Source organism: Ixodes scapularis, unplaced genomic scaffold (genome assembly GCF_016920785.2).
Source record: "Ixodes scapularis isolate PalLabHiFi unplaced genomic scaffold, ASM1692078v2 PGA_scaffold4__175_contigs__length_147842914, whole genome shotgun sequence".
Classification (NCBI taxonomy): domain Eukaryota; kingdom Metazoa; phylum Arthropoda; class Arachnida; order Ixodida; family Ixodidae; genus Ixodes; species Ixodes scapularis.
The window spans coordinates 16,632,330-16,657,420 of record NW_024609879.1 but is presented as its reverse complement, the minus strand read 5'-3'; the positions used below and the strand labels follow the sequence as shown (position 1 = coordinate 16,657,420).

The window sequence follows — 25,091 nt, the reverse complement described above, 5'->3', positions numbered from 1 at the left end:
AGTCACGAGACGCTCGTTGACTTGTGACACCGCACCTTCCACTGCGCTACCGGCAGGCTTCGTACACCGGCATAACAGACGTATATTGATAAATAGATATGTCTTCTTGTCACAAATACAGAAGTGAGGAAACAAAGTATAAACGAGGAAACTGAAACGTTTAATGGGGCGAACTTTTACCCAAAACAAAAAGGGAACAGAAGATAACGACAGAGCTTTGCGTTCGTCGAAGTCGGCTAACAGCAGAATCAAACGCTGGAGCGAGACTGACCGCGGATTGCCTAGTGGAGCCCTTTTTGTTCACGAGTGGGCTTCTGGAACAATCTTCGTAGAAGGTTCAGCGCGTAGAACATTTTAACCTCGAATGAGCCAACATGGTTCTCGAATTTACCAGAACAACCCATTAGAGTCAACGAAAAAATACATCCGCGGCCAGGCATTGAGCCTATTGGCTTCCTGCGTGGAAGGCAAGCGCGATAACCGTTAGGCCTCGAGTACGCTGCCTACTTGGTCAGCTGCGCGTGCGGCAATATACAGATATGTCGCTTGCGCTTACCGCATACCTAACCGCGCATCGGCTTATGTTGTCGATTTGCCAACGCGAACCAGAAAAACAACAAGATGGCGCTTATTATTTTTTTTTTTATCTAGTGCGTTTTTTTTTTTTATGATATTAGTTGGACCCAAGATAGCTCTTTAATAATAGGACAGTAGAATCGCAGCAGAATTTCATGAATCATTCATTCCCAGGGTCTCTCGTTTTCGGATAAAACCCGATATTTCTGATTTTTGCATCCAGAACGAGTTTTATGAAAACTGGGTTGAACCTGATTTTTCCCCGAAAACCCACTTTCCTTGGGGGCGAAAACGAGCTGAAAGTCTGAAGATTAGAAGAAATTCTTGGATCACTTATACATGCGCCCCCAAAGTTGCTAGTTCGAGGATCACAAATCTGGTTGAAAAAACCCCGAGACTGCGGGTAAACGACACAACACTAAAAAGTCAGGTTGCTGGATATCGTCAGGAACATATTTTAAGGCAGTTGATGTATATGATATGTCCAAAGAAGTCTATTCTGAAAAATCCAAGACCTTCAAAGCGAGTAGTCCTTCCATATTTTCATAAAATTTCGCACAACGTCAAAGCGTTAGCCAGCATGTTTAATATTGGCACTGCCTTTTCTACGGATTATAGATTGGGCCGTTTGACCCCTTTTGCCTTGACTGTTTCCGGTTGCACGATAAAACACAGAGAAAGGGATGTAGAATGTTCGTCGGGTGTCGTTCATATTGGACAGACTAAACGTTTAATAAATGAGCGCTTGATGGAACAGAAACGTTGTATAATGAAAAAAGACCGTACTCCGAAGCGTCAAAACATGTTATCGAATGTAGGAACTGTCCACCGTTGTGGCATTTAACTTCAGTAGTGTTGCGGGAAAAAGATGACCATAAGCGATTGATAAAAGAGTTATTAACAATACTAGGTCACGGGAACGCAGTTAATAAGCCGTCGTTTGGGTTAGACAAAGAACTTCGGAGTTTTCTTAGACTGTGAAAAGTTCTGATCTTCGTAAACGTTTTTTTTTTTTTTTTTTTTTTGTTTAAAGGGTTAATGTAGGTTTTCGGGTAGAAGAAACGTTAAGTCGTTTGTGTTTTTTATTTGTGTGTGTGTGTTAATGGGCTTAGGCTTTCCAGTGTGTTTGGCGGTCGTGTAGTGAGGGGTCAAAGATAAGAGAGGTGGATGACGCAGAGTCCGTCGTCCTTGTATTTAGTCAAAGGTTACATTGGTGGAAAGTGGCATTCATTGGGGTTCTCACCCTCTCCCCCTTTTTTCTTTTGTATCGAAGTGACTACATAACCAGATTTCGGAAAATAAAAAGTTCAGCTATGTAGAGACTTTTCAGTGTTGTGTCGTTTACCCGCAGTCTCGGGTTTTTTTCAACCATGTGCAATGTCCAGCTCGTTTGCGCCCTTACTTTTTGTTCATCACAAATCTTTTCTAATGTGCGTGACCACCGACGCATCTTCGCTTCCGAACGAGCCTGAATGGTACACGGAGAGTGGGAGCAAGTCCATGGAAGCTATATAAGTACTGACCCAGTGACCTGTTGCCATGACGTTACTGCTCGATATCCTAGCTAATAAATATCGCGCCGACAATGTTTTAAGTTATGAAAGGACCTGCGCTATTTCAAGAAAAAAAATTCAAATATTTCTTTGAACATATTTTATTTGCTCTCTCACCACCTTGACCTCAAGTCACTTGTGGGGAAATGAATGATGAGTATTGTGGGGGCGAAGTGTTTAAAAGCGGTGCCGGCGCCAGGTCTTTAGACGGAACATGTGAGAAACAAGAAGTATCATGTGGGCTCCGGCTTTCGGCATATTATTTGTTCATTGTTTAAGTTTCTCAATGTAACTAAAAATGATCACGCACTAAACCCAACGCGCTACAGTGATTTTATTTGAAATTACTGATATTTTTTTAAATACAACCCGTCAAGACCCGAGTTCCCGAATGACTCCTTGAAAAGTCCAGTTTCTTCCGGATTGTCAGGTTTAAGAACTGCTCCCGATATTAACTCCACTAGTATTCACAAACATAAAACGGGAAAACGAAAACCTCTAAAAACACACCATATTTTAATTGCGACAAGTAAAGTCACGCTGGTTTACAAGAGTGTAAAAATATACGCATGCAAAAAATGTAGACAAAAGTTATTTATCTTCAGCACTGACGCACAAATACCTATTTAAATACAAAAAAAAAGGTTATAATCTGCGGGCCAAAATATATATATTAAAAGCCCGAGGAAAAATATAAAATAAATGATGATTTGTCTACGCCTCCATGGTCCACAATACCGCCGAGATGCATCCGAGACAGTAAAGGCCTGTTCACACATACAGCGGAGCGCTAAGTTAGCGCTACGTGAGCGCTCCATGGAGCGCTCATGTGGCGCTTCCTAGCGCGTGACTTAGTTCTAACATAGCGCGCGATTAGCGCTTCTGTAGCGCCTTGTTAGCGCTCCAGTAGCGCCTTGTTAGCGCTCCTGCAGCGCCTTGTTAGCGCTCCTGTAGCGCCTTGTTAGCGCTTCAGTAGCGCCATGTTAGCGCTTCAGAAGCGCTTCTTGTACCGCGGTGCTGCGGATTAGCACAGAGCTCTTTCGAAGGTGATTATTTTTTTAACTGCGTGTCTTTGAAACCAGGGTCACGCATATCAAATAGAAAGCGATGAGGTCGTACCCAATCAATTAGTCGCTCAGAGTCCATGAGTCTGGATCGTGTGCCCGGCCCTTTGCTTGGAGAACGGCTCTCTTACTTCCTCTTCTTTCAATGCCAAAGCCAAAACAACAACAACGGAATCGACGTGCACGTGCTGTACCGCAGCAGCAAGCACGATACAAGGAGCGTGAGAGCGCTAACAAAGCGCTTCTGTAGCGCTAACAGAGCGCTAACAAAGCGCTTCGGAAGCGCTAACAGACCGCTTCTGAAGCGCTAACGAAGCGCTACATCACGCGCTAGGAAGCGCCACATGAGCGCTCCTTGGAGCGCTCACGTAGCGCTAACTTAGCGCTCCGCTGTATGTGTGAACCGGCCTTAAGAACTTGAGTGAGTTCGAACCCAGCATAGCGGAATGCTCTCCTGGGTTCCCCAAGGATAGCATTCCGCAGCAGTTATCGCACCCGCCCGGCGCGATATTTTTGGCGCCACACCATTTTTTTTTCTTATTGCTACTGAACCAGGTCATTTTTTTTCTTTATTACAATGACAAGCAACAATTCACGTCAATAAAAGTTAAAAATGCACAGCAAGGTTTTTGCAGTGCATGTGAAAAAGCCCGCATATCAAGCAGCGCTTCACACAAGCGCAACCACTTTTAGGCTACCCTGTAGCAAAAACACTTTCGACCTTTTTGACGTGTAAAAAGCAATTGAAGCGTACTTCTTTGGTACTGGGGTCCGCATGCGGAACTGCCATGAGCGACCGCCAAATTACTGGACCACGTACTCCACAGGCAGCGTGAAGAGCATGAACCTTGCTTATGACCCTGAGTACAATCGCTCGGTGCAGCTCGTGGAGCTATATCGCGTGAATTGCATTCAGGAACGTTTCTGAATGGATGTACCATGAATCTAACTGGTTGAAGAAGTCGCGCATAGTCCCGGCCTCCTTAATCAACGCTTACTTTTTTCAGGGGCCGGCCTAGATTAATTTAATACCGCAAAGATCGTATTTCCCTCTCGACATTTCCCATAAAACTGAGCAAAATTTTAATCGCGTTTGGAACCACCTTTTGCCCTTTTTTTAGGCTCTCTTTTTGGTGTCGAGGTGATGTGAGCGCCCGTCAAGAACCCATGTCTGGAAACGCTTTGATAACTGCGGGCTCATATTTATTCTATGGCGAGAAAACGAAATTGCCATTGAAAATTTTGCAGGGTACCGGTGTCTGGAAGTAGATGGCGCAAGTGGATTATGTCCGTGATTGTTTGGTATGTTCTGCGGAGCGCAAACTTCCTCAATTGATTTCGTAACAACAATGCAGCGAGCTATTCTTTCGGCAGATAAGATCCATAAAAACATTTTACATCGCAACACGGTACCACAATTCGTATTTACCTTTGAATTATTTTTCTTGAACGCTCGAATGCGGAAGGTAACAAATTAAAATTTTGTTCTCGTAATTTGAGGCCCCGGAAACAATAATCAACGAAAATTGAAAGATGTAATTCCGCGAAGCTCTTACGGTGTTTTTTAATATTTTATTTATATATTTCGAATACGACCACTCTAACGCAATTGGGTTCAATATAGTTGCTGAGAATAAGGACCAAAAAGTTGCCATAGGAAATCTATGGGCCCTTCTATCGTGACATCCTCTTAACTACGCTGCAGTCATGCCACTCATACGTCATACAGAAGACACGAGCCGTGCTCTAAAATTTACAGGAGCTTACTCCAGAGTAAGTATGATATACCTTAGGCGTTCGAAAACCTACCCGCGTCTAGCGTCGCTTAATCTGCGTTATCGCGTGACACGACCCGCCGGAGTAAATCTGATCTATTCGGGTAGGATTGGAACGCTTTCCACTGTGTTCGCAGCAGGATCGTGTCTGCAGGCACGCCTTCGTGAGAATGTGCACCTAAGAATGGGCGTTTGCCTAAGCATAATATTCATCAAACTGATATTTGAGATTGTTGGTGCCTATACGAATTATATCAGTAAACAAGCTTGAAAACTTTATCGTCATTTTACCTGACAAGTTGTTTTTTTTCACTCAAATCAATTTTACAGGCACTCACAATCTGAAATATCGCTTTGATGAACACTAAATTTAGATTGCCGTCGGATCATGGAGTTTTTTTTTCTTCTGTGACTTTTGATCAGGCTTATTCCCGTTACTTGAAAAATGTAATGAATTACAATTAAATATTACCGAGCCTTAAATGTAATGTATTGCCATTACAACTTGCTTTCACTGAGAAGTGACGAATTAATTTGCTTGTTACGTTACCCATTACTTTCACGGTACTTTTTTCGCACACTTATCAAGAAAAAAGTAGAAACAATTTTGATGTTTTCTAAAATGATCTGCAAAACAACTTGTCATTGCTCCTGCATCACACCCGCCATCCCACTAGCTTACGGCAACCGGAAACGATCCCTTGTTTTCTGCAGACAAAGCTATCGGTGCGCATGCTCAGAAGCAGCATCTAACTCCGTTAGGAGATTCGGAGGTAACGAACCGATCAACGAGAGCTCCCTTTTATAAAAGGCCATTCAAGCGTGAGCGCAGCGTCTCAAAGCTGCGATCTCGCGCCTGTAGCGTTTGCGCACTGTCAGCTTATGCATAGATGCATGCAGGGCTAAAAAAACGTATGGCCGCGGGCGCTCGTTTCTGGGCTTTGGTCGAGCGGGTGGTCGCACATTCATTTGGCTCCAGTTTCTGTATTATGTGCGTACTTGTAAAAACAGTAAACAGTAATTAAAGTAATCCGTAATCAGCATTCGGAAACGGAATTACATTACAAATTACTGCCACTAAAAGTAACGTGGAAATTACAAAATTAGTTGAAAAAGAAAGTCCAAGGACACCTAAGCACTTCTTATGAGTTGTGAATGCGAAAGCATGAATGTCTTTCTTCCGCTCCCTTAGTTCGTCTGCGGCGTGGTGGCGTGAACGGTCAGGTTTCGCAACTGCAGAGGTTGCGGCCGATGGCCGAGCGCGCGCTCTCTTGAAGTGTCCGCGCCACGCTGGGCTTGACCGTACAGCCTATCCGGAGTTTGCCCGAGCGGGCTGCGCGGCCAGGTCCGCACCGCCGCACCTCTTACCGGCGGCCAGGTTGCGGCGTGCACTGCGCCGTCACGGAGAGGGCTTCTCTGGTGGTGTTTTTTGGAACTACGCCGCGCGAGAGCCACTGGGAGCCTCGTTCCTTTATGACACGCGCCAGTGAATGAATCATCAGATTTCTGCTACAGACGACAGGCTTCGATGCATTGGGGCAGGGGAAGGTGCCGTTTGGTGCGGCTTTAAAGCTGATGACGTCGGTTTGCTCCATGGGACCAGTTAATGCTTTCGCATTAAAAGTAACAGATTACAAATAATTCGTTACTTGAAACAGATTGCTGCCCAAGTCTGCTTTTGATTCATTTAACGTAATGTGCCAAAACTTTCGACTTTGATCAAAACCGCTAGCCTCGCCTGCTCACGGGAATTCAGCTTCTTGCGATGCGCAGTTCAGTTATACGAGTCGAGAAATCGGGTTTTATTTTCGCGATCTAACGCGGTAGATTGCCTATCAATTCGAACGCTCCAAATTTGTATTTATTATTTTATTTTTAAGGTATTTCATTAAAACGTTTTGAGAAAAATGACACTCAAGGCCCGGATCGAAAATGGCGTCGTCTATTCTCCGTACCCTTCGGAACCCGTGCCGGAGATGACGGTTTACCAGGTGGTGAAACACCGCCTAGAACAATATGGCTGCCGAACTGCTCTGGTAAGCTTGACAACATGCGTCGAATGTAACAGTGTTCTTGTATATATTTGTGTCGATAAAATATATGCTACATTGATGCAGAATTAACTAATGCATGGCTTGCACTGACGTCACATCAACGTCCATTATGGTGGCCTTACCATTGACGTAAGGCCCCCTTCTGGAACCTTCTGAAACCTTCTGGAACCTTCTGAAACCTACTGGTATATGCATTTCGCACCACCGAGTTTGTTTTTCTCGGCAATAACAAATGGGTTCGATCCAGAATGACCACCAGCACGGGGCAAGGACGTCACTCGTCGCACGTTTTTACATGCCTGCTATGGAACAGAGGCTAGGGCTTGAAATATAGCGAAGTTAAACATCGTTCACTGATGAAGAAAAATGCTGTAACTAAAACAACTACACAGTTACAATGTTGATAAAGGTATATACTATTTGGTACACGACCCAAATAACAAAAGCGATCCATGGTATGGTCCGGCGAAGAGACAAAATGAACGCGCGTTCCCCCATAGGAATGCACAGAAGCACTGCGAGAGTAGACTGGTTGCAGTCTGCTTCAACTTGCGTCCCGGAAGTCGCATAGACGCTAGCTCAAGTTGAACCTCTAGCTACATTATAACTCTATGTGCACGACCCCGGCACTGCTCTGATCTCGGAAAGGACTAGATCAGAACTCTCCGGACGAATCGAACAGACATAATGGCAGTCGATGGAACTGATATCAGATTCTATTGTGTGACAGGGGTGTAACTATGGCGCCTGGAACGCGTCTCCGACTGCTGTGTCTTCCACGTAAAAAACTGGTCTGTCCATTTCTGCCTGATGACGTCATACAAGTGCCATGCTGTCGCCAACAGCGATCTTGGCGGTGTGCCAGCAGCGGTGGTGGATGTGGCAGACGCCTGTTCTGCTGCAGGTCACCCTCTGGAGTGACAGTTCACGGAAATTTCCGCAGCCAGAAGTTGGGACGCCGCGACGACAGCGACACTCGCGTTCGCTCCTGCTTTTTGCCAGCATTTCTACGATTAGCCGCCAGGATCGCGACATTCAACAGCGTGACACTTCGGCTTCTTTGACGTCACTTGTTGCTACTCCGGGACCCCTTTTGATGTATGGGCAGCATAGGACGCTAATCATACCAGTTGGGAACGCGCTTCAGGCACCATAGAACAGTGGAAGCTGGGAGAGTTGGGCCAGTTGGCCAGTTGCCAAACTCGTGCGCTGCAAACCAAATGCGCGTGTTCAGGACGCTCAACACAAACACACACACAAACACACACACGCACACAGACACGCACGGGCACGCCGACGCACACAAACACACACACACAAAAGGACAGAGGGCATGTTGCATTCAAAACCCTCAAACAAAATGTTAAAAAAAAATACTTCTAAGCAACTTTTATAGCTTGAGGTGACTGGTTTCCCGGGCGCCCCGATGTCGCGCTCCTCGAAGCTTTTACTGAGCCTTTTTAGTGGCGCCCTCAGTTTTTGTCACGATAAACAAAGACGTTATAACAGCCCATCATTTTATTTTGTTTTTTTTATGTACTTAATTGCATGCTGACCTCCACTCTTTTGGGGTGTATTGTCGTAACAACAAAACAAGCAGAAAGAATAGCTCTTTAGTTTATTGGCATTGTAAGCTGGAAGTGTGCCCCCCCGGACGTGATTTCTTGCTATACAAAAACGTGAAATGCGTTTATTGGTTTAATTACTATAGAGCTTCCTCCACACCACTGTCGTTCATTTATGCAACATTGTGCTGCTAATCATGTCGTATTACACCTGAGACTGCGGTGGAAGAAATCGGAAGAACTTTCAGTAGAAGGAACAGACACAGAGAACGTCTCAAAGAGACGTTTGAGACGTTCTCTGTGTCTGTTCCTTCTACTGAAAGTTCTTCCGATTTCTTCCACCGCAGTCTCAGGTGTAATACGACATGATTAGCTACCACCAGCTCGCCTGCACTCTCACCGTCTTTTCACATTGTGCTGCTGTCGTCACCGGTGCGAATGTTGAAATTCATGCCGCTACTCTACCCGTAAAAACAGGGGTGGCACCATTTTTCTTGCATAGAACGTTTTCCACTCGCTCTTTTCTGTGGAGACGCAGCGACGAAGAGTAGTTTTCCGCTGGATCACGATAGCTCACTCTCTGTAATCGAACAGCACCGATACTCTCCAAACGTTCGATGTCCGCCTAACTTGCAACTCCTCCCAGCAACTTGTGAGTAAAACTGGAGAAAATAAATTTAAAGTTTTTTTGGAAGGGAACCCCTTATCCCAGATATACGTCCGTCCGTAAGCGCATTTACGCACTAGATTTAGCGGAGCAATTAACAACACGTAACGTCAGCTTAGGTGACGTCAACTCGCTCTCTAAATTTAGCGGCGTAACGTCATGGACGTGACCTGACGTCAAGTCGCACGACGTCATATCACGTGACGCCAAGTTCTCGACCAGATCTGGCCATAAAGTCGAGTTCAAAGTGTCACGCGATACCAAGGCGTCATGGGACGTCACGTGACGCAGCATATTTGCCCCATGGAGGCCAGCCTTAACGATGACGTCTTGCGCATGTGTTCTAGACGCTATTGCCATACAAGGGTGCCGCGGATGGAGTCTAAATTGTAAACATATTACAGGTCTGGAACGACGAAGACATCACATTTGCAGAGCTCCTCAAGATGTGTCAGCGATATGCCGCTGGATTCCAGGGACACGGCGTTAAGAAAGGCGAGAAGGTCCTGGTACATTTGGACAATTCCCTGGAAAACCTGATCGTCATGTACAGCGTAATTTTCGCAGGGGGAGTTGCGGTGGTATCCAATCCGATCTTGTCAAACGGTGAGGAGAAAATGTGATTGTGATTTTCCGGAAAAAATGTTTCATAGGAAAAATGTTTCGTAAAAAGGCGAAGTTTGTTGCTTTGACTTTCGCCAACTCAATCTGAAAATTAAAAGGGGAACGCGAGATTGCGACAGAGAAACTGTAAATGTGACATTCCTGTCTGCGGATTGTGCCACGTACACGTTTTTTTTTACTGCGTTAAGAATTTTGGTCTTCTAACACTGCTTTTATATGCACTCCAAATAGTGTTTACGGCTTCCGAACTTTCCCTAGATTCATTCAAGCGACTAGTGCGTTCAAGATATACTTGAACTCACAGCAGCGGGTGTCACGTTGGCGGAGAGAGTTTGTGCGCGGCATCTGTATATGTTCGTGCTGGAAAAAAAAAAAAGAAACCTAGGTTTCAGAAGTTGTAAAAGAAATAAGTAAACGTTGTGACGATCTAGTCTTACTCTGTGGTGATAGGAATGCACATCACAGCCTTTGGGGATCAAGCAGAGATGATAGTCATGGTCGGGGTTTAGAAAAATGTTTCGAAGACCTTGCTGTTGCAAATGACGACGCTCCGATATTTTTCGATCTCCTGATACGTATTGCGCCATCGACATCATTGCTCATTCTACAGGCTTATGCGTAAGCTGAACGACATACCCAGATACGACAGGCAGCGATCACTATCCGAAATATTTTGAGCTGTATGGAGTCCATGCAACTAAACATCGCATCATCCACGTTACCCAGTGGAATTCAGTTAAATCCACACATTGAAACATCTTCAGAACCCATATTACAAGCAATCATATGGTTAGCTCAGATCAATCTACGAGTACTATCAAGATAAAGCTCCAAGACCACAATCCAGAGCCTGACCTCACGTTTCTCTTTGTGCAGTGCGAAAACAGGCCGAACAAAAACTCCAAAGAAAGTAGTCCAGCATTTAAAAAAGATATATATTTGAAAGAGATTAATTCAGCAGCAACCCGATATGCTAAAAAAACAAAAACAACAACACGTAATCTAAACACTGAGTGTTTATGGGCAAGCGCGATCTGCACCTATCACACGCATCGATGGCGTTTGGTCTGGGTACATGTCAAAAAAAAAAAAAAAGCTGCATAACGATTTGAAGACCAGTTTTGTTTTATTGAAAACTAGACAGTCAAGATGTACGACACTGTGACCACCTCGTCCCCACAAACGCTGCCTTCAACATCGAAGAACTAATATCGGCTTTAAGAGGTGAAAAGAAAAACTGCTCCTGGACCGGATGGAATAACAAACCAGGTGGTGCAAAGCGCACCAAATGGACGTCCTCAAGAGCTTCTTTAGATATTGAACTATATATGTAACACAGCTGATATATCAGAAAAATGGAAAGCATCTTCGGTTATTTTAATCGACAAGCCAAATAAACCACGTGACGCACCGGCCATCGTCATACCAACCCATTTTACTCACTTCTTGTATAATAGCGCTTATGCAAAGAATGATGCATGCTCGCCTCACTTGGTGGCTTGAAATGGATCACTTCTTACCACACGAGGTGAAGGAGGGAATCAGGCGTGGCCTATCTTCTCAAGACAGTATTGTAGACCTGCTTAGTGTAATTGGAGTACATCACTAATACAAAACATCGACATCAGCAGTATTTTTCTATGTTACAAAACCTACGATAACATTAATCTAGCCGTTGTTTTTGAAACGTTTCTGTATCACGGGAAAAGTTAAGGCGTTTCTGCAAAGCATCCTCACCAACCAAACGCTCTATGTTCGACTTGCTTCTTTCCCATTACTTCGTGCAAATGTGCTCAAAGTTCGCCACAAGAAAGCGTTTTTTCGACAATCCTTTTAATCATAGTTCTGGCCAGACTACCGACATCTCTCGTCAGGTACACTTCCCGCATCAATATATCACTGTATGCAGATGGAATTTGGATCTGGCACATCGGCATCATGGTCTTTGAAACGCCGCCCATGCAGCCGTTGCGGAAGCAAGCAATTATATACACGATTTTGGTCTACAGATCTCTCCGGAGAAAACCGCGTTTATGCGTTTTCCTGGGAAGGGCCAGAGAGGCACGAAAATAAATATGACTATGTTGCTGCTGCCGTGGCAATAGCAGCTAAATCACGATGGCAATGTTGTGCGTTGTGAACAGAAGACTGGAATTATCGCCGATGTGACCGTGTGTTCGCTTATTAGGGGTGTAACAATACGGTATGACGTAAATTTTCGGGCATTGACGCCGCCGGTGTGGCCTTGATAAAGAGGAGGGGGGGGGGGGCGGCAGCGAAGTGTCGTAGGTAATAATTCCGATTTACATTTAGGAGTTTAAGACCGTTTGAGGGTTTGCGATGTAGTCGATCGACCTGCCGATAGTCATGTTGTAACGCTGGTCTAAACCGTAGCTCCTATCGTACCGCGGCCAATGTGTCTTTCGTCTGCAAAGTCCTGTTGTCCGCTCCCCGTGAACGATTGCGCTCTGGGGAAACGACTGTACAGTGTAAAAATGTGACTCAAAGTACGCATATTTACAGTTTGGAATTTCAGCATTAAGTGAAGATTATAGTTAAAACCGACAAAAAAAAGCTATTTATTTTGCTGTTTAAATATACGACAGTTCCTGAAGAAACTGCCCTCCAAGTGGCGCGCTAGGGTGATTGCTGGAAGTTTTCGAGTTCGCCACCGCGTAGCTCCGTACACTTTCCCCCTGACGCAAGTCGCGGCTTTGACTGCATTCAAGTTGATCGAAAAGCGATTACCCTACCCGTGAAGCTTCGCTTCCACCTGAGTGAATATCCTCTCTGCACAGATTAATTCAAACGACAATTGCAGCCGCACGCGAACAGCCCAAATAGAAAAAACAAACACTACAATAGAAATGCTGACTACGACATGCCGTGCGGGGAAGCAAAAACATGGCTGGGAACCGCAATGGAGCGTTATATTTTATTGACTTTCAAAGAATTACGGCATCAGTGTTTCCTTTTGACTAAGAAATTCATCCCCTAAGCCGTTCAAACTACTGTCAGATGTATAATATTACTGAAGAAAAAGCTCGACATGCTGGGAGTATTATTTACCTCTTAGGGTCACCGAGAAAATACGTACCTTCAATAAGACGAGTATACAAGGCGGAAACGCAGAGCTCAGAAGTAGTAATCTGGTTAATTGTGTTGTTGTATTGATGTTAGTATGTGCCGCGTATGTGTATTCTCTCAATATGTATGTTCAGCTGATCCTGTTAATGTGAGTAATGTACCTACATTACTCACATATGTGTATAATTAAAGCGATTGAAGGACCCGAAGCGAATTGTGGCGTGATCAAATAAAAATATTTGTTTTTAAAGAATTTATTTATTTTTATAGAATTTATAGAATTTTCTTATAGATTGGGTGGTACCTAGCGGCACCTAGCCTAGCTACGTGATATTACTCTGCTTGACCCAGTCATTTGGTGGCAAGCGATGTAACCTTCTTTCATGCTGCGCTATAATTTCTTAATTTCTTATTAATTTCGAAGCAACTATTGCACATAGCTGCTTCGAAATTACTCTTTTCGGAGCGGTTTTTGGTTTCGCGAATAGTTTATCACTTTTCCGTGACGTGCGGTTGACGAAGGAATTGTGGCACGAGTAATTTGTATTTATTTTTATTTATTTTATTTATACATACTGCAGCCCCACTGGGGCTATGGCAGGAGTGGGAGTTAAACACAGACGGTCCGGACATCACTGTGGACCACTGTCAACGGCACACAGAAATTCATCTGGTTGTAGTGATCGGATGTTTCCTGGTAATAAATTCCAGCGTTCAATGGTGTGAGGAAAAAAACTGTATTTAAACATATCAGTACGAGGATGAAAAGGTAAAATGTTTAATTCATGGTGGCTCCTAGTTGCAGTTGGCTCGAGAAACTTTATGTAGTTATGTAACGAGTCAAAACGTGATGAGTTAACCATGAAATACAGAGACTTTAGGCGCTCGATACCACGACGCTCAGAAAGAAGTCTTAGGCCTAACACGGAAAGATTAGAAGAAGGAGAAAAGTTTCTGTCATACCGACGACAAATAAAACGTACCGATTTCTTTTGTACTGATTCGACCTTATTTATATCGGACTCTTTGTAGGGAAACCAAATAATAGAACCATATTCGAGGATTGGGCGAATCAAAGTTTTAAAAGTTAAAAGCTTAGTATCTTGTGGTGCCACACGTAAGGTACGCCGCAGGTATCCAAGTCTTTTAAGAGATTTGTTACATGTCGTATCAATGTGCTTAGACCAAGATAAATCAGGCGTGGAAAGGAGGCCAAGATATTTATATTCAAAAACTCTTTCTAGGCATAACCCGTCAAATGAATAATTAAACACAGAAGGTGATGAACGCCTAGAAAAGGTCATAAAAGCAGTTTTACTAAAGTTCAGGTTCATTTGCCAGGTTTTACACCACGTACAAAAATTCACGAAAGAATTGTTAAGAGTTATATGGTCATCGGAGGAGTTTATCACATGATATAGTACGCAGTCGTCAGCGTAAAGTCGGACCTTAGTGGAAATACAGCGTGGCAAATCATTGATGTATAACAAGAAAAGTAGCGGTCCAAGAACTGACCCTTGTGGAACACCTGATGATACGTCAACTGTACTAGACTTGGATGAGTTAAAGTAGACAAACTGAGACCGTTGAGAAAGAAAACTGGATATCCAGTTCACAAGGTGATGATTATTTAGAATTAGGTTAAGCTTGTGTAGGAGTTTAGAATTAGGAACTGTGTCGAAAGCCTTTGACAAATCTATAAATATCGCATCAACTTGGTTACCGATGTCAATAGACAGACCGATATCATGAACAAACTCTGTTAGTTGTGTCATAGTACTATAACCGCGTCGCAAACCATGTTGGAAATCGCATAAAATATTGTTAGTATCGAGAAACTCTATTACATGCCTGTAGACTATATGTTCCAATAATTTGCATGAATGTGACGTTATAGAAATTGGTCTATAGTTTGACAGTGATTGTGAGTTGCCAGATTTGTATACGGGAATAATTTTTGCGAGTTTCCATGATGAAGGAACTGTGGCCGTTGACAGTGATTTCTGAAAAATAACCGTGAGATACCGACTGCACCATTGGGAGTACCTGACAATAAATGAATTAGGAATGTCATCAGGACCAGGACATTTTTAGTGTCTAACTTCAAAATCAGGTTTAGTACGCCCCGAACGTTCACATCTATGTCGTCAACCGCAGACTGCGAAACATGAGTAAAAGGAGGAACTTCGAAATTATCAACTGTAAATACTGACTGAAAGTACGTATTAAACGCTGTAGCGATTGTCAGCGCGTCCATAGTAGTTACGTCGTTAATTATAAACCAGTTTGAAGTTGTGCTGCCTGGTAAAATAGATTTCCAGAATTTTCGAGGGTTGCATTTTATTAAGTTTTGTAAGGTAACACGGAAATAGAAGTCCTTCGCGGAATTAGCTTTTAGTCGGAGTTCCTCCTTAGCTTGAATAAACTGAGCAGACTTTACTGGGTCAGCGCAACGTTTTCCACTCCGCAGTCTGCCGACCCGTCGCGATAAATGTAATAATTCTCTCGTTATCCAAGGTTTGACAATGTTACTTTTTTTAGTTTTGAGTGGCACAAATCGCTGGATACACGATTTAACCAAGTCTTTAACCAATAGCAAAGGTAAGACGTAAAGTGAGCGAAATAACTGGGTATCGGTTGTCTCCGTTTAACATCGTAGTGCTGTCGACGAGAAGACTGAGTAACTGCTTTTGAAACGCGTTTTTGTTTACCTGCGGGAGGAAGCTGGCTTCGCAAACAAATGCAGTCCGCGGAAAGCTCGTGCTACGCTTTTATTTGCTGCTTCTCTCACCATGCATAAAAGACGTAGCGTCCTCGTTAGGCCATATTGAGCTTGATTTGCTCGATTAGGGGCTGCCATAATGAGATGCAGGCGACAGAGGAACTTTGCTACCCTGCTTTCAGGACAAAAGTTTCTTCCTTTCCAAGGAACATAGGTTACAAGAGCGTTCCTCCCTTTAGGGAGGACTATAGATGCCCTTTTTTCTGCGAGTGGAGTATTGTTGGCTTTGTAAACAATGCGATCCCCAGGATTTCGTCATCGAACTTTGCGATACCCGCAATGACGATTTTTAAATGCGGCTTATACGGTGGACACGACCACCGCAGCATGTGATCACTCATTTGCCTATCTTCATTCGTTTCAGATGATATTCTTCACAGGATTCGAGTCAGCAACTCCGCCCACATCCTCACCACAGTCAATGAAGCTAAACGATTCAGCGACTTTGGTAACAAGGTGGACGTAAAGGTAGCTACACACTAGCCACTCCGGCAGTCTAAAAGGGTCTCACCGTCACCTGCAAACAGTGAAGGCTATGGTTCCAGTGAGCCATTCAGAGAGCCGGTGGGAGACACGCGACCCTACTCTATTTCACTAGTTGCTGCCGAACCCACGGTGAGAGGAAAACCGCCTTGTACAAGTTTTGAGTTACGGGCTAACAAAAGCGACGCAACTCTCGCCCCTCTTCCCTTGGGAAGGGCGGTCACGTGCGTCATCTCCGTCGTTCTGATTGGCTCGAGGGCGCCGCGGCGTTTGCTCTCTGCCAAGTTGCGGTGGAACGAAGCATTAGCGCCAAAACGTTTCGATGTGGCTTCCTACCGTGACGTCATGACCATGAATTCACCTCGCTGTGACGATACGAGTTGTGACCCAGGTTATTTATCATGAGTTCCGGTGACGCTTTCGAAGATGTGAAAGTACAGTAGAAGTTAGGAGACGTCACGTTATTAAACCAGCTACGCCGAAGTCAAGTCCTAAGGTGCTCTTTTGCCGCTGGTTTAGCGTGAGAAGCCGACCACAAGGCGCTTTGGTTCGCTCACTTCGCTACGAACACTTGGTGCCAAAATTTTACCTAAAGAAGCAGGACAGAAACACCTATACTCCATCAGGTTGGGCTCGTGCTGACCACTATAGTTACAGCGTTCCGCAGACTCATTTCAGTGGTCTGCACTTGACAGCGAAACGTTCAACGACAAACAACTTAAATAAAAAAGAAAACTGATCCGTTACAAAACCGGGGTTGGTTTGTATCTCCCGAGTGTCCCTTCTTTTCTCCGTCGAGGAGCTTTTGCAGGGGTTGTGGTGACGTCAGAACGCCGAGCTCCGATTGGCTCTGATAGACGGACAGTGGGTAGACCTCTAAGCAAGGTGCCTTGAAGTCTACCCACTATCCTCCCATCAGAGCCGATCAAAGCTCGGCGTCTTTATGACGTCAGCACAACCCCTGCAAAAGGAGCAGACGAACTTGCGCTACGCATTCGATGTGCACGCCGGGAAGTAATCTCCAAGATTTCTTCCCCGCGCGAAGAACACCGCTTGAAATGACACGATGTGGCAACCAATGACACGTGTTCAACGCTTTCAGGGTTACTTCTCCGTAGGAACCGCTCTGGGTTTTGTCTCCATATTGGACTTCAAGAAACTGAACGAAGACACTTTCCAGGAATTTCCCGTGTCCGACGTGAAGGAGGAAGTCGTCGCACTGTTGTTCACATCGGGAACGACGGGTAGCCCGAAGGCCGCTGAACACACGCACTACAGCATCGTGGCCTCTTTACCTCGTCCCGGGTGGGTTCTAACTTATGTTTGTGCGCTCGGAGGCGCGCTACAATTTATCGTACTTTTCTGGAACCTACTGTCAGCCATTACGGATGACAGGAACTGCCAAAAAACAACAAGAACAACAAAACACGATTTAGTACATTTATTACCTAAAATGCCCACTAATTTAATTTCAATTAGTGAAAATAAAGGTGTGATTTCAATTATAAACGTGATGAGCGTGATCGAAAACCGCTATATTAGTCACCTTTAGAGCAAAGGGATAACTTCAGCGCACGCACGTGCTTCTCACGTTATTCAAGTAGTCCTAAAATTAATTTATTTGGGGGTTTTCGTTGATGCTCAGCAAGTTTCTAATCTTAACCTTATGTTCATTTTAATCCATTAGAAAACCAATTAGTAAGCTTTAGGCCATTATAGGTTGCTTTCACCAAGCGTACAGCGCATTCATCAAACCGCCATAACCTAGGTTCAGAAGAAGCTGGCTGAAGAAGCCAAGACTGCTCGTGCCGCCTCGAGCGCTACTCGCGCGGAGTTCCAGCAAGGTTCGTGCACCTGCAGAAAGACTTAAGTTCCCTCGATGCATTGGGGCAGCGGTGGCGTAGTCAAACTGGCTGTGAGATGGTTTATTAGTATGTCTTTGCTATTCCTGACGTACGGCGTGGCTTGTTCCTGATAATAGATAATTGTTTTTAGAACGCAGAGGCGCCCGTTTTTGGGATGAGCGGCGGCGGCGTAACCGCGCGGTGCATTATGGGTAAATTTCCCCGCTAAATCTAGCGGAAAATTTTCCCCGCTAAATCTAGCCGAATTTTTCTTTCGGGGGGGGGTCATGTGAGCCCCCCACCGGGGTCACGTGACCCCCAACATGACCTCGGGGAGGAGGGGGGTCACGTGACCCCCCACGTGACCTCCTTCCTCCCCGAGGTCACGTGACCCCCGAGGCCCGTGACCCCCCAAAGTCACGTGACCCCCCCCCCCCCCCCCCCGAGAACACGTGGCCCTCACTACCCTTCCCACCTCCTCCTCAAGAGCTGTGCCCTAATTCGGCATTACAGGGAGTTGTAAACGGATTTCATTTTAGAGCGCAGCTCTTAGACGCCCGTTCCCGGCTTGAGCGGCGTCGACGTCGCCGTAACCGCGAGTAACCCTCGTAACCCTCGTGAGGGTTACGAGGGTTAATCTCACGAGGGTTACCCTCACGAGCATCACAATGGCTACGAGAGTTAGTTACCCTCGAAAGGGTTACCTCCACAAGGGTCACGAGGGTTACCCTCACGAGGGTCACAAGGGTTATGAGAGTCACCCTCACGAGGGTCACGAGAGTTACCCTCACGAAGGTCACGAGAGTTACCCTCACGAGGGTCACGAGAGTTGCCTTCACAAGTGTTACTAGGGTTACCCTCACGATCGTCACGATGGTTACCCAGGTCACATGACCCCCCGGGGTCTTGTGACCTGGCGATACCCCCCGAGGCCACGTGACCCCCTGTTGACGTCATCGCCACTGATGACGTCGTCAGTGACGTCAGTGATGACGTCAGCGGAATCCGGATCGTCGTCGGTATCATGACTGATGACGTCACCGGCATCCGGATCGTCATCATCATCATCATCACTGATGACGTCACCAACATCCGCATCGTCATCATCATCATCACTGTTGACGTAATCAGTGACGTCACTGATGACGTCATCAGTGTGACGTCATCCGCATCGTCACGTGACCCCCGACATGACGTGACACCCCAAGGTCACGTGACTTCCACAAGGTCACGTGACCCCCCCCCCCCCCGAGGTCACTTGACCCACCCCCCAGTACCCTTCCCTCCTCCACCTCAAGAGCTTCGCTCTAATTCGGCGTTACAGGGAGTTGTAAACGGCTTTCATTTTTTTTCAGCCACCCTACTTTTAGGCGTTTTCGAAAGTATTTTTATAAACCTCCAGTCTAAAATTAGGATAACGCACTAGACAACGCGTCAGTACAGGATCTAATTCTCCCCAAGCGGTAGAAACAGCTCTCTTCCGAGAGGACGTATATGTGCATATCGCGCTGCTTTCGAGGGAGAGGGCAGCCTCCGACGCACCGAAATACCGGATTCGCCAAGACAGAAGAGACGGCTGTCTCCACTGTTTCGAGGGCTGCCCACGACGATAGATGGCGGCGACCCATCCCTCTCAATTCACAGAAGAAATCGCCGAGGCTGCGTACGTCCAGCCGTTCCTACCACGCAAAAGCTGTCGGCGCCAAAGTTTTTGGATTTTCGCAGAGTCAGACGTACTCGCTATAATTCCGCTTCGCATTAAATCCTACCACAGCCGATGCCACGATCCGATACAGGGTGATTCCACGAGAGATCGAACCTGCAGGTCCACTCAAGATTTTTTTTATTTTTTCTGTTCTTTTTTTTAATATGGTGATGTACACACAAATGAATCGTACGAAACTGAACTTTTTTTTTTCTCGAAAACGCGTTTTCACTAGGAGAACAATTTTTTTTTTCAAGGTTGCGCGACGGCCCAGCTCCCACCGCGGACTGCATTAGGTGCCACATTTGCGGTCCTGTGGAAGGCAGGCAAAACACGGTAGGCAAAAACTGTTTCCCGTTTCATCTAGTACACCAAAGTTTAAGTCAACTGCGTGCAAATATTATGTTCTTTATTAATTAAAACAATATATAAAAAATCAGAAATTTAGAACAGGCGCAACAAATACATCAACTTTCAGGCCTTCTACCTCAATATGTATGGCATTAGTGTCCTTGAGAACTATACATAATATAGGCCAGCGAATCTAAACTATACCTGCAAATTATGAGCTTGCAATGAAAATAGAAGCATAAAAAAATATATTCTGAAAAAACACATTTTCAAGAAGATACCCATATTGAAAAAACAAAGTAAAAAAAAAACCCGGTCTTTATTTTATTCAACTTCTGGAGTACAACTCTCCTTAGGCCAAGCAAAAAGAATGTACAAAAACATGTTGCATCATTTGCTTGCTACAAAAGTTCTGAGCGGTCAAAGTGGCGGTTGCGAGGCGTCTTGACTCCCGCGTTTTTCGCTTCACCCCGCTGTTTTTTTTTTTATTTTTTGTTTTTTTTTTATAGGAGAAGTAGTTTTTTTTGCCACAAATAAGATATTTATGTGTTGTAGCTTGCTGTAATAAAAAAAACATATTTCCTGATTTCCAGACTTGGACTTCGCATGGCTCATTTATTAAAACTGTAAGAAATAAAATAACGACGCTTCGGGTACAAGGCTACGGGTCACTTACGTTACGGCGAAGCCAAGGAGGAGGTTTATTTACGTTTATCAGCGGTCGCCGTCGGTGTCAGGAGCTACTAAGATATTTGAGCTCACGTTTGCCGCGGGGCGAACGTAGACACCCCCCTTGGCTCCGCCGTAACATAAACGCTTCGTACCCTTGTACCCGAGGCGTCGCGACTCTGCTCTCTATAGTTCTAATAAACGAATAAACGAAACTGGAGTAGACTTTAGCCTACTCCTTGGGCCTCTTTCCTTGGGCCTAAAAACGTAACAACGATAAAGTGACCATATTCCTTGGGACCCAAAGCGAGACGCGTATCGGGGTGGGATCACACCTTTCTATTTTTTCCTATTCACCGTGCGCATTTCTTTTCCTTGCAATTTGCATACTGTTTGGCATGCACATCTAATACATTTGGTTGGAATATTTCTTTAGTAATAATGTATTTATTTTTGTATAGTATACCCATAGTTCTGTTTACATGTCATACGTAAATTAACCTTCAGTATCCTCTCTGTCGAGCATATCTTGTTCTTTGATCAGAGAAAGCACCCTCTCACTGATGCGATACATTCGTTTAACCGCATCTTTTATTTATTCGCCGTCCGGAGGAGCCGAAGCGGGACAAAGCGCCGTCCCACAAGCACATTGCCGGGACAGTGCATGGGACCACGGCCGGAAAACCGGAACCTGTCCCACCTAAATCGGGACGTCTGATCGCTTTAAACAACGACTAAATATGACGACTCGTCAACGCCTCCCCTTGAAGAATATTGGGAGAATCCACAACTCTGGGCGTATCAACGTGGATTACTGCGACAGTTTACATAGACTCTTTTCAAATGCGCCGTGGCAGAGTTGGTGTCGGCGCGTCATTGATGTCATCTGGACGTTTGTGTGTCTGTGCGTGTACGTCCAGGAAAGGCACAGATGCAGAGGTTCACTGCACGTGAACTTTGACTCTGCCTGGTTCGTGGCCACTGGCGTTGGTCGTCAGCGGGGGATCTGCTTGCTCGCAACAGCATTGCGAAACCTTCGGGCTTCAGTTGGTTTGGTGGCGCAGACGAAGCAACGGGAGAGGCGACAGGCGTCGCCGTTGTCCACTCAATGCACTCAGCACATCGCTCAGTTTTTTTTCACTGATTACCTCCGCGTTCACAACAAGAAGATACCTTCCAACAGAAATTTTCACAGTGTCAAGCGTTTAGATGTTGAATTACTGCGGACGCTGCATGCAACCAGGAACTGGTGATTTGCAGGATACAGAACAGCAAGTCTGCCAGCACCACTTTGGGGCGCCTGAAAGTGCTATTCTCATCGACCGGCACACCTGATGAAACCAACGAGACATTTCTTCAGGAAGAAAAAGCAGTCAATAGCCTGAGTTTTTGTTTCCAACGTTTTTCCGTTGAAGCCCGCATATTCCATTCGCAAGCGGCTCAAAAGATGTAATAGCAAGAGAAAAGGCGCAGAGATTGAAAGGAAAGTGTTGGCAAAAATACGCGGAAGTTGAAGTATCGCCTATGTACTTAAACATGAGCGTATTTTTGTCAACATTACCTTTTCAATCTCTGCCTGTTTTAGATTAGATTTTCTGAGCCGTTTCCGAATGGAAGATGCTGGCTTCAACAGAGAAACTTTGGAAAGTTGGGCGTACCTGGTCAGGTCATTGACTGCTTTTCTTCCTGAAGAAATGTCTCGTCGGTTTTATCGAGTGTGCCGGCATATGAAGATAGGAGCGCCTTGACGCGCCCAAAACAATGCCGGCAGACCTGGTCTGTAACCAGCAAATCACCAGATCCGTGTAGCAGGCAGCGTCCGCAGTAATTCAACATCTAGACGCTTGACACTGCGAAAATTTCTTTTGGAAAGTATCTTCTTCTTGTGAACGCGGAGGTAATCGGCGGAAAAAACCCTGAGCTGTGTGCTGCGTGCATTGAGTGCACAACGGCGACGTCTGTCGCCTCTCCCGTTGCTTCGTCTGCGCCGCCAAACCAACTGAAGCCCGAAGGTTTCGCAATGCTGTTCCGACCGTCGAGACCCCACGATGACGACCAACGCCAGTGGCCACGAACCAGGCAGAGTCAAATTTCACGCGCAGTGACCCTCTGCATCTGTGCCTTTCCTGGGCGTACACGCACAGACACACAAGCGTCCAGATGACATCACTGAGGCGCCGACACAAACTCTGGCACCGCGCGCATTCGAAAAAGAGTCTAGCCGAGCTGTCGCAGTAATCCACCTCGATGCGCCCAGAGTAGTGGATTCTCCAAATATTCTTCAAGGGGAGGCGTTGACGGGCCGTCATATTTAGGTCGTTGTTGCGTTTTTAGACGTAAGGAAAGAAGCGCATGGAACTCTCCGTGCCAGAGCTAGGCTGAGGTCTACTCGAGTTTCGCTTATTAGAACTATAAAAAGCAGAGTCGCGACGCCTCGGGTACAAAGGTACGGGGCGCTTATGTTACGGCGGAGCCAAGGGGAACGAGTACGTTTGCCCCGCGGCAAACGTGAGCTCAAATATCTTACTAGCTCCTGACAGCGACCGCGAATCATGTATATCGCGTGGCAAACGTAAATGAACCTCCTTCTTGGTTTCGCCGTAACATGAGCGCCCCGTAGCCTTGTACCCGAGGCATCGTTCTTTTATTCCGTGCAGTTTTAATAAACAAGACATGTGAAGTCCAAGCGCGATTAAGGAGCGTAAACAATCATGAGTGCTCGTTAACAACCTCAAGAAAAAAAATTGGAATATGTTTATTTTATTACAGCAAGCTACAGCACATAAATTTCTTATTTGTGGCAACAAAAACAATTACTTCCTCTAAAAAAAAAAGAAAAAAAAAAAAACCTTAGCGGGGTGAAACGAAAAACGCGGGAGTCAAGACGCCTCGCAACCGCCACTTTGACCGCTCAGAAATTTTGTACCAAGCAAATGATGCAACATGTTTTTGTACATTCTTTTTGCCTGGCCTAAGGAGAGTTGTACCACAGAAGTTTTATTAAAATCGAGACCGGTTTTTTTTTTATTTTGTTTTTCCAATATGGGTATTTTCCTGAAAATGTGTTTTTTCAAAGTATATTTTTTCTATGTTTCTATTTTGATTGGAAGCTCATAATTTGCAGGTTTAATTTAGATCCCTTGGCCTATATTATGTGTAGTTGTGAAGCCCGCTGTTGCCATATATATATTGAGGTAAAAGGCCTGAAATTCGGTGTATTTGTTGCTCCTGGTCTAAAGTTATGAATTTTTTATTTATTTTTTTTATTCATAAAGAACATAATATTTGCACGCAGTTGACTTAAACTTTGGTGTACAAGATGAAACGGGAAACAGTTTTTCCTACCGCTTTTTTCCTGCCTTACATAGGATCGCAAATGTGGCACCTAATGCAGTCCGCAGTGGGAGCAGGACCGTCGCGCAATCTTGAAACATTTTTTTTTCTCGTTGTGAAAACGCGTTTTCGAGAAAAAAAAAAAGTTCAGTTTCGTACGATTCATTTGTGTGTACATCACCATATTAAAAACAGAACAGAAAAAATAAAAAAAATCTTGAGTGGACCTGCAGGTTCGATCTCTCGTGGAATCACCCTACAGCAAATCAAGCCGAGCGCCAAAACTGCATCGTCGCTTAGCCGATTTCGAGAGTTTTAGGTAACCGCTTTTACAGATCCTCCGGTACGAACTGCGCATGCCCTACCTCAGAAGACTCGCGCCTGCACAGTTCGTACCGGAGGGCCCACCGTACCCTATCGGATGTGCACAAACGGTTCCCTAAAACTCTCTATCATCTCTGCGCGCTTACTGTAACTGACCAAACGGATACTGTGCAGTAAATGTGCTGCGTTCCTGTGCTTCTTTCTGTGCGTGCGCGTTTTGCTGACTCACGACATCGCCCCGCTCTATCGGCAGCGAGCTTCGCTTCCTCCGCTCTCTCTTGAACCGACGTCGCAAAGCCGTCACTCCGTCGCGAAGCAGACGCCGCACTCTTTCTTCGGCACCAAAGGCCCAATACACGGGACATGACCTGCACGTGACGTCATCGTCTGTGTATCCCCGACCTGCTCCCAAGCGGCAAACACGCCGAAGCTCAGGGAGAGACGCCGCAAAGCTAGCGGGCGAACGTTCGTTTGGGCGTCGCCGAGCTCCTTGGGAGAGTCTGCGAGAGACGCTGGTGTCAGGGCCACAATGCTTACTCATGCTAGGTGGCGCTGCCTTGATCTACTATAGTGGTGACGTAAAGAGAGCGGGGGCGGGGAGGTGAGGTGGCGCAGGCTTTGTGTTTCTTGTGGTA

General features: G+C 45.5%; 1 protein-coding gene across 1 annotated transcript in view; it reads left to right on the top strand.

Moving 5' to 3' along the window:
• Positions 1-6,875: 6,875 nt before the first annotated feature.
• The window catches only part of LOC115313488 (luciferin 4-monooxygenase-like), a 107,531-nt gene continuing 89,315 nt past the window's right edge, over positions 6,876-25,091 (top strand). The window contains exons 1-5 of the mRNA XM_042293509.1: positions 6,876-7,004; positions 9,659-9,860; positions 16,112-16,215; positions 17,333-17,528; positions 19,647-19,670. Coding sequence (XP_042149443.1) covers positions 6,876-7,004; positions 9,659-9,860; positions 16,112-16,215; positions 17,333-17,528; positions 19,647-19,670 — 655 coding nt within the window. The remainder of the gene's footprint in view (positions 7,005-9,658; positions 9,861-16,111; positions 16,216-17,332; positions 17,529-19,646; positions 19,671-25,091) is intronic.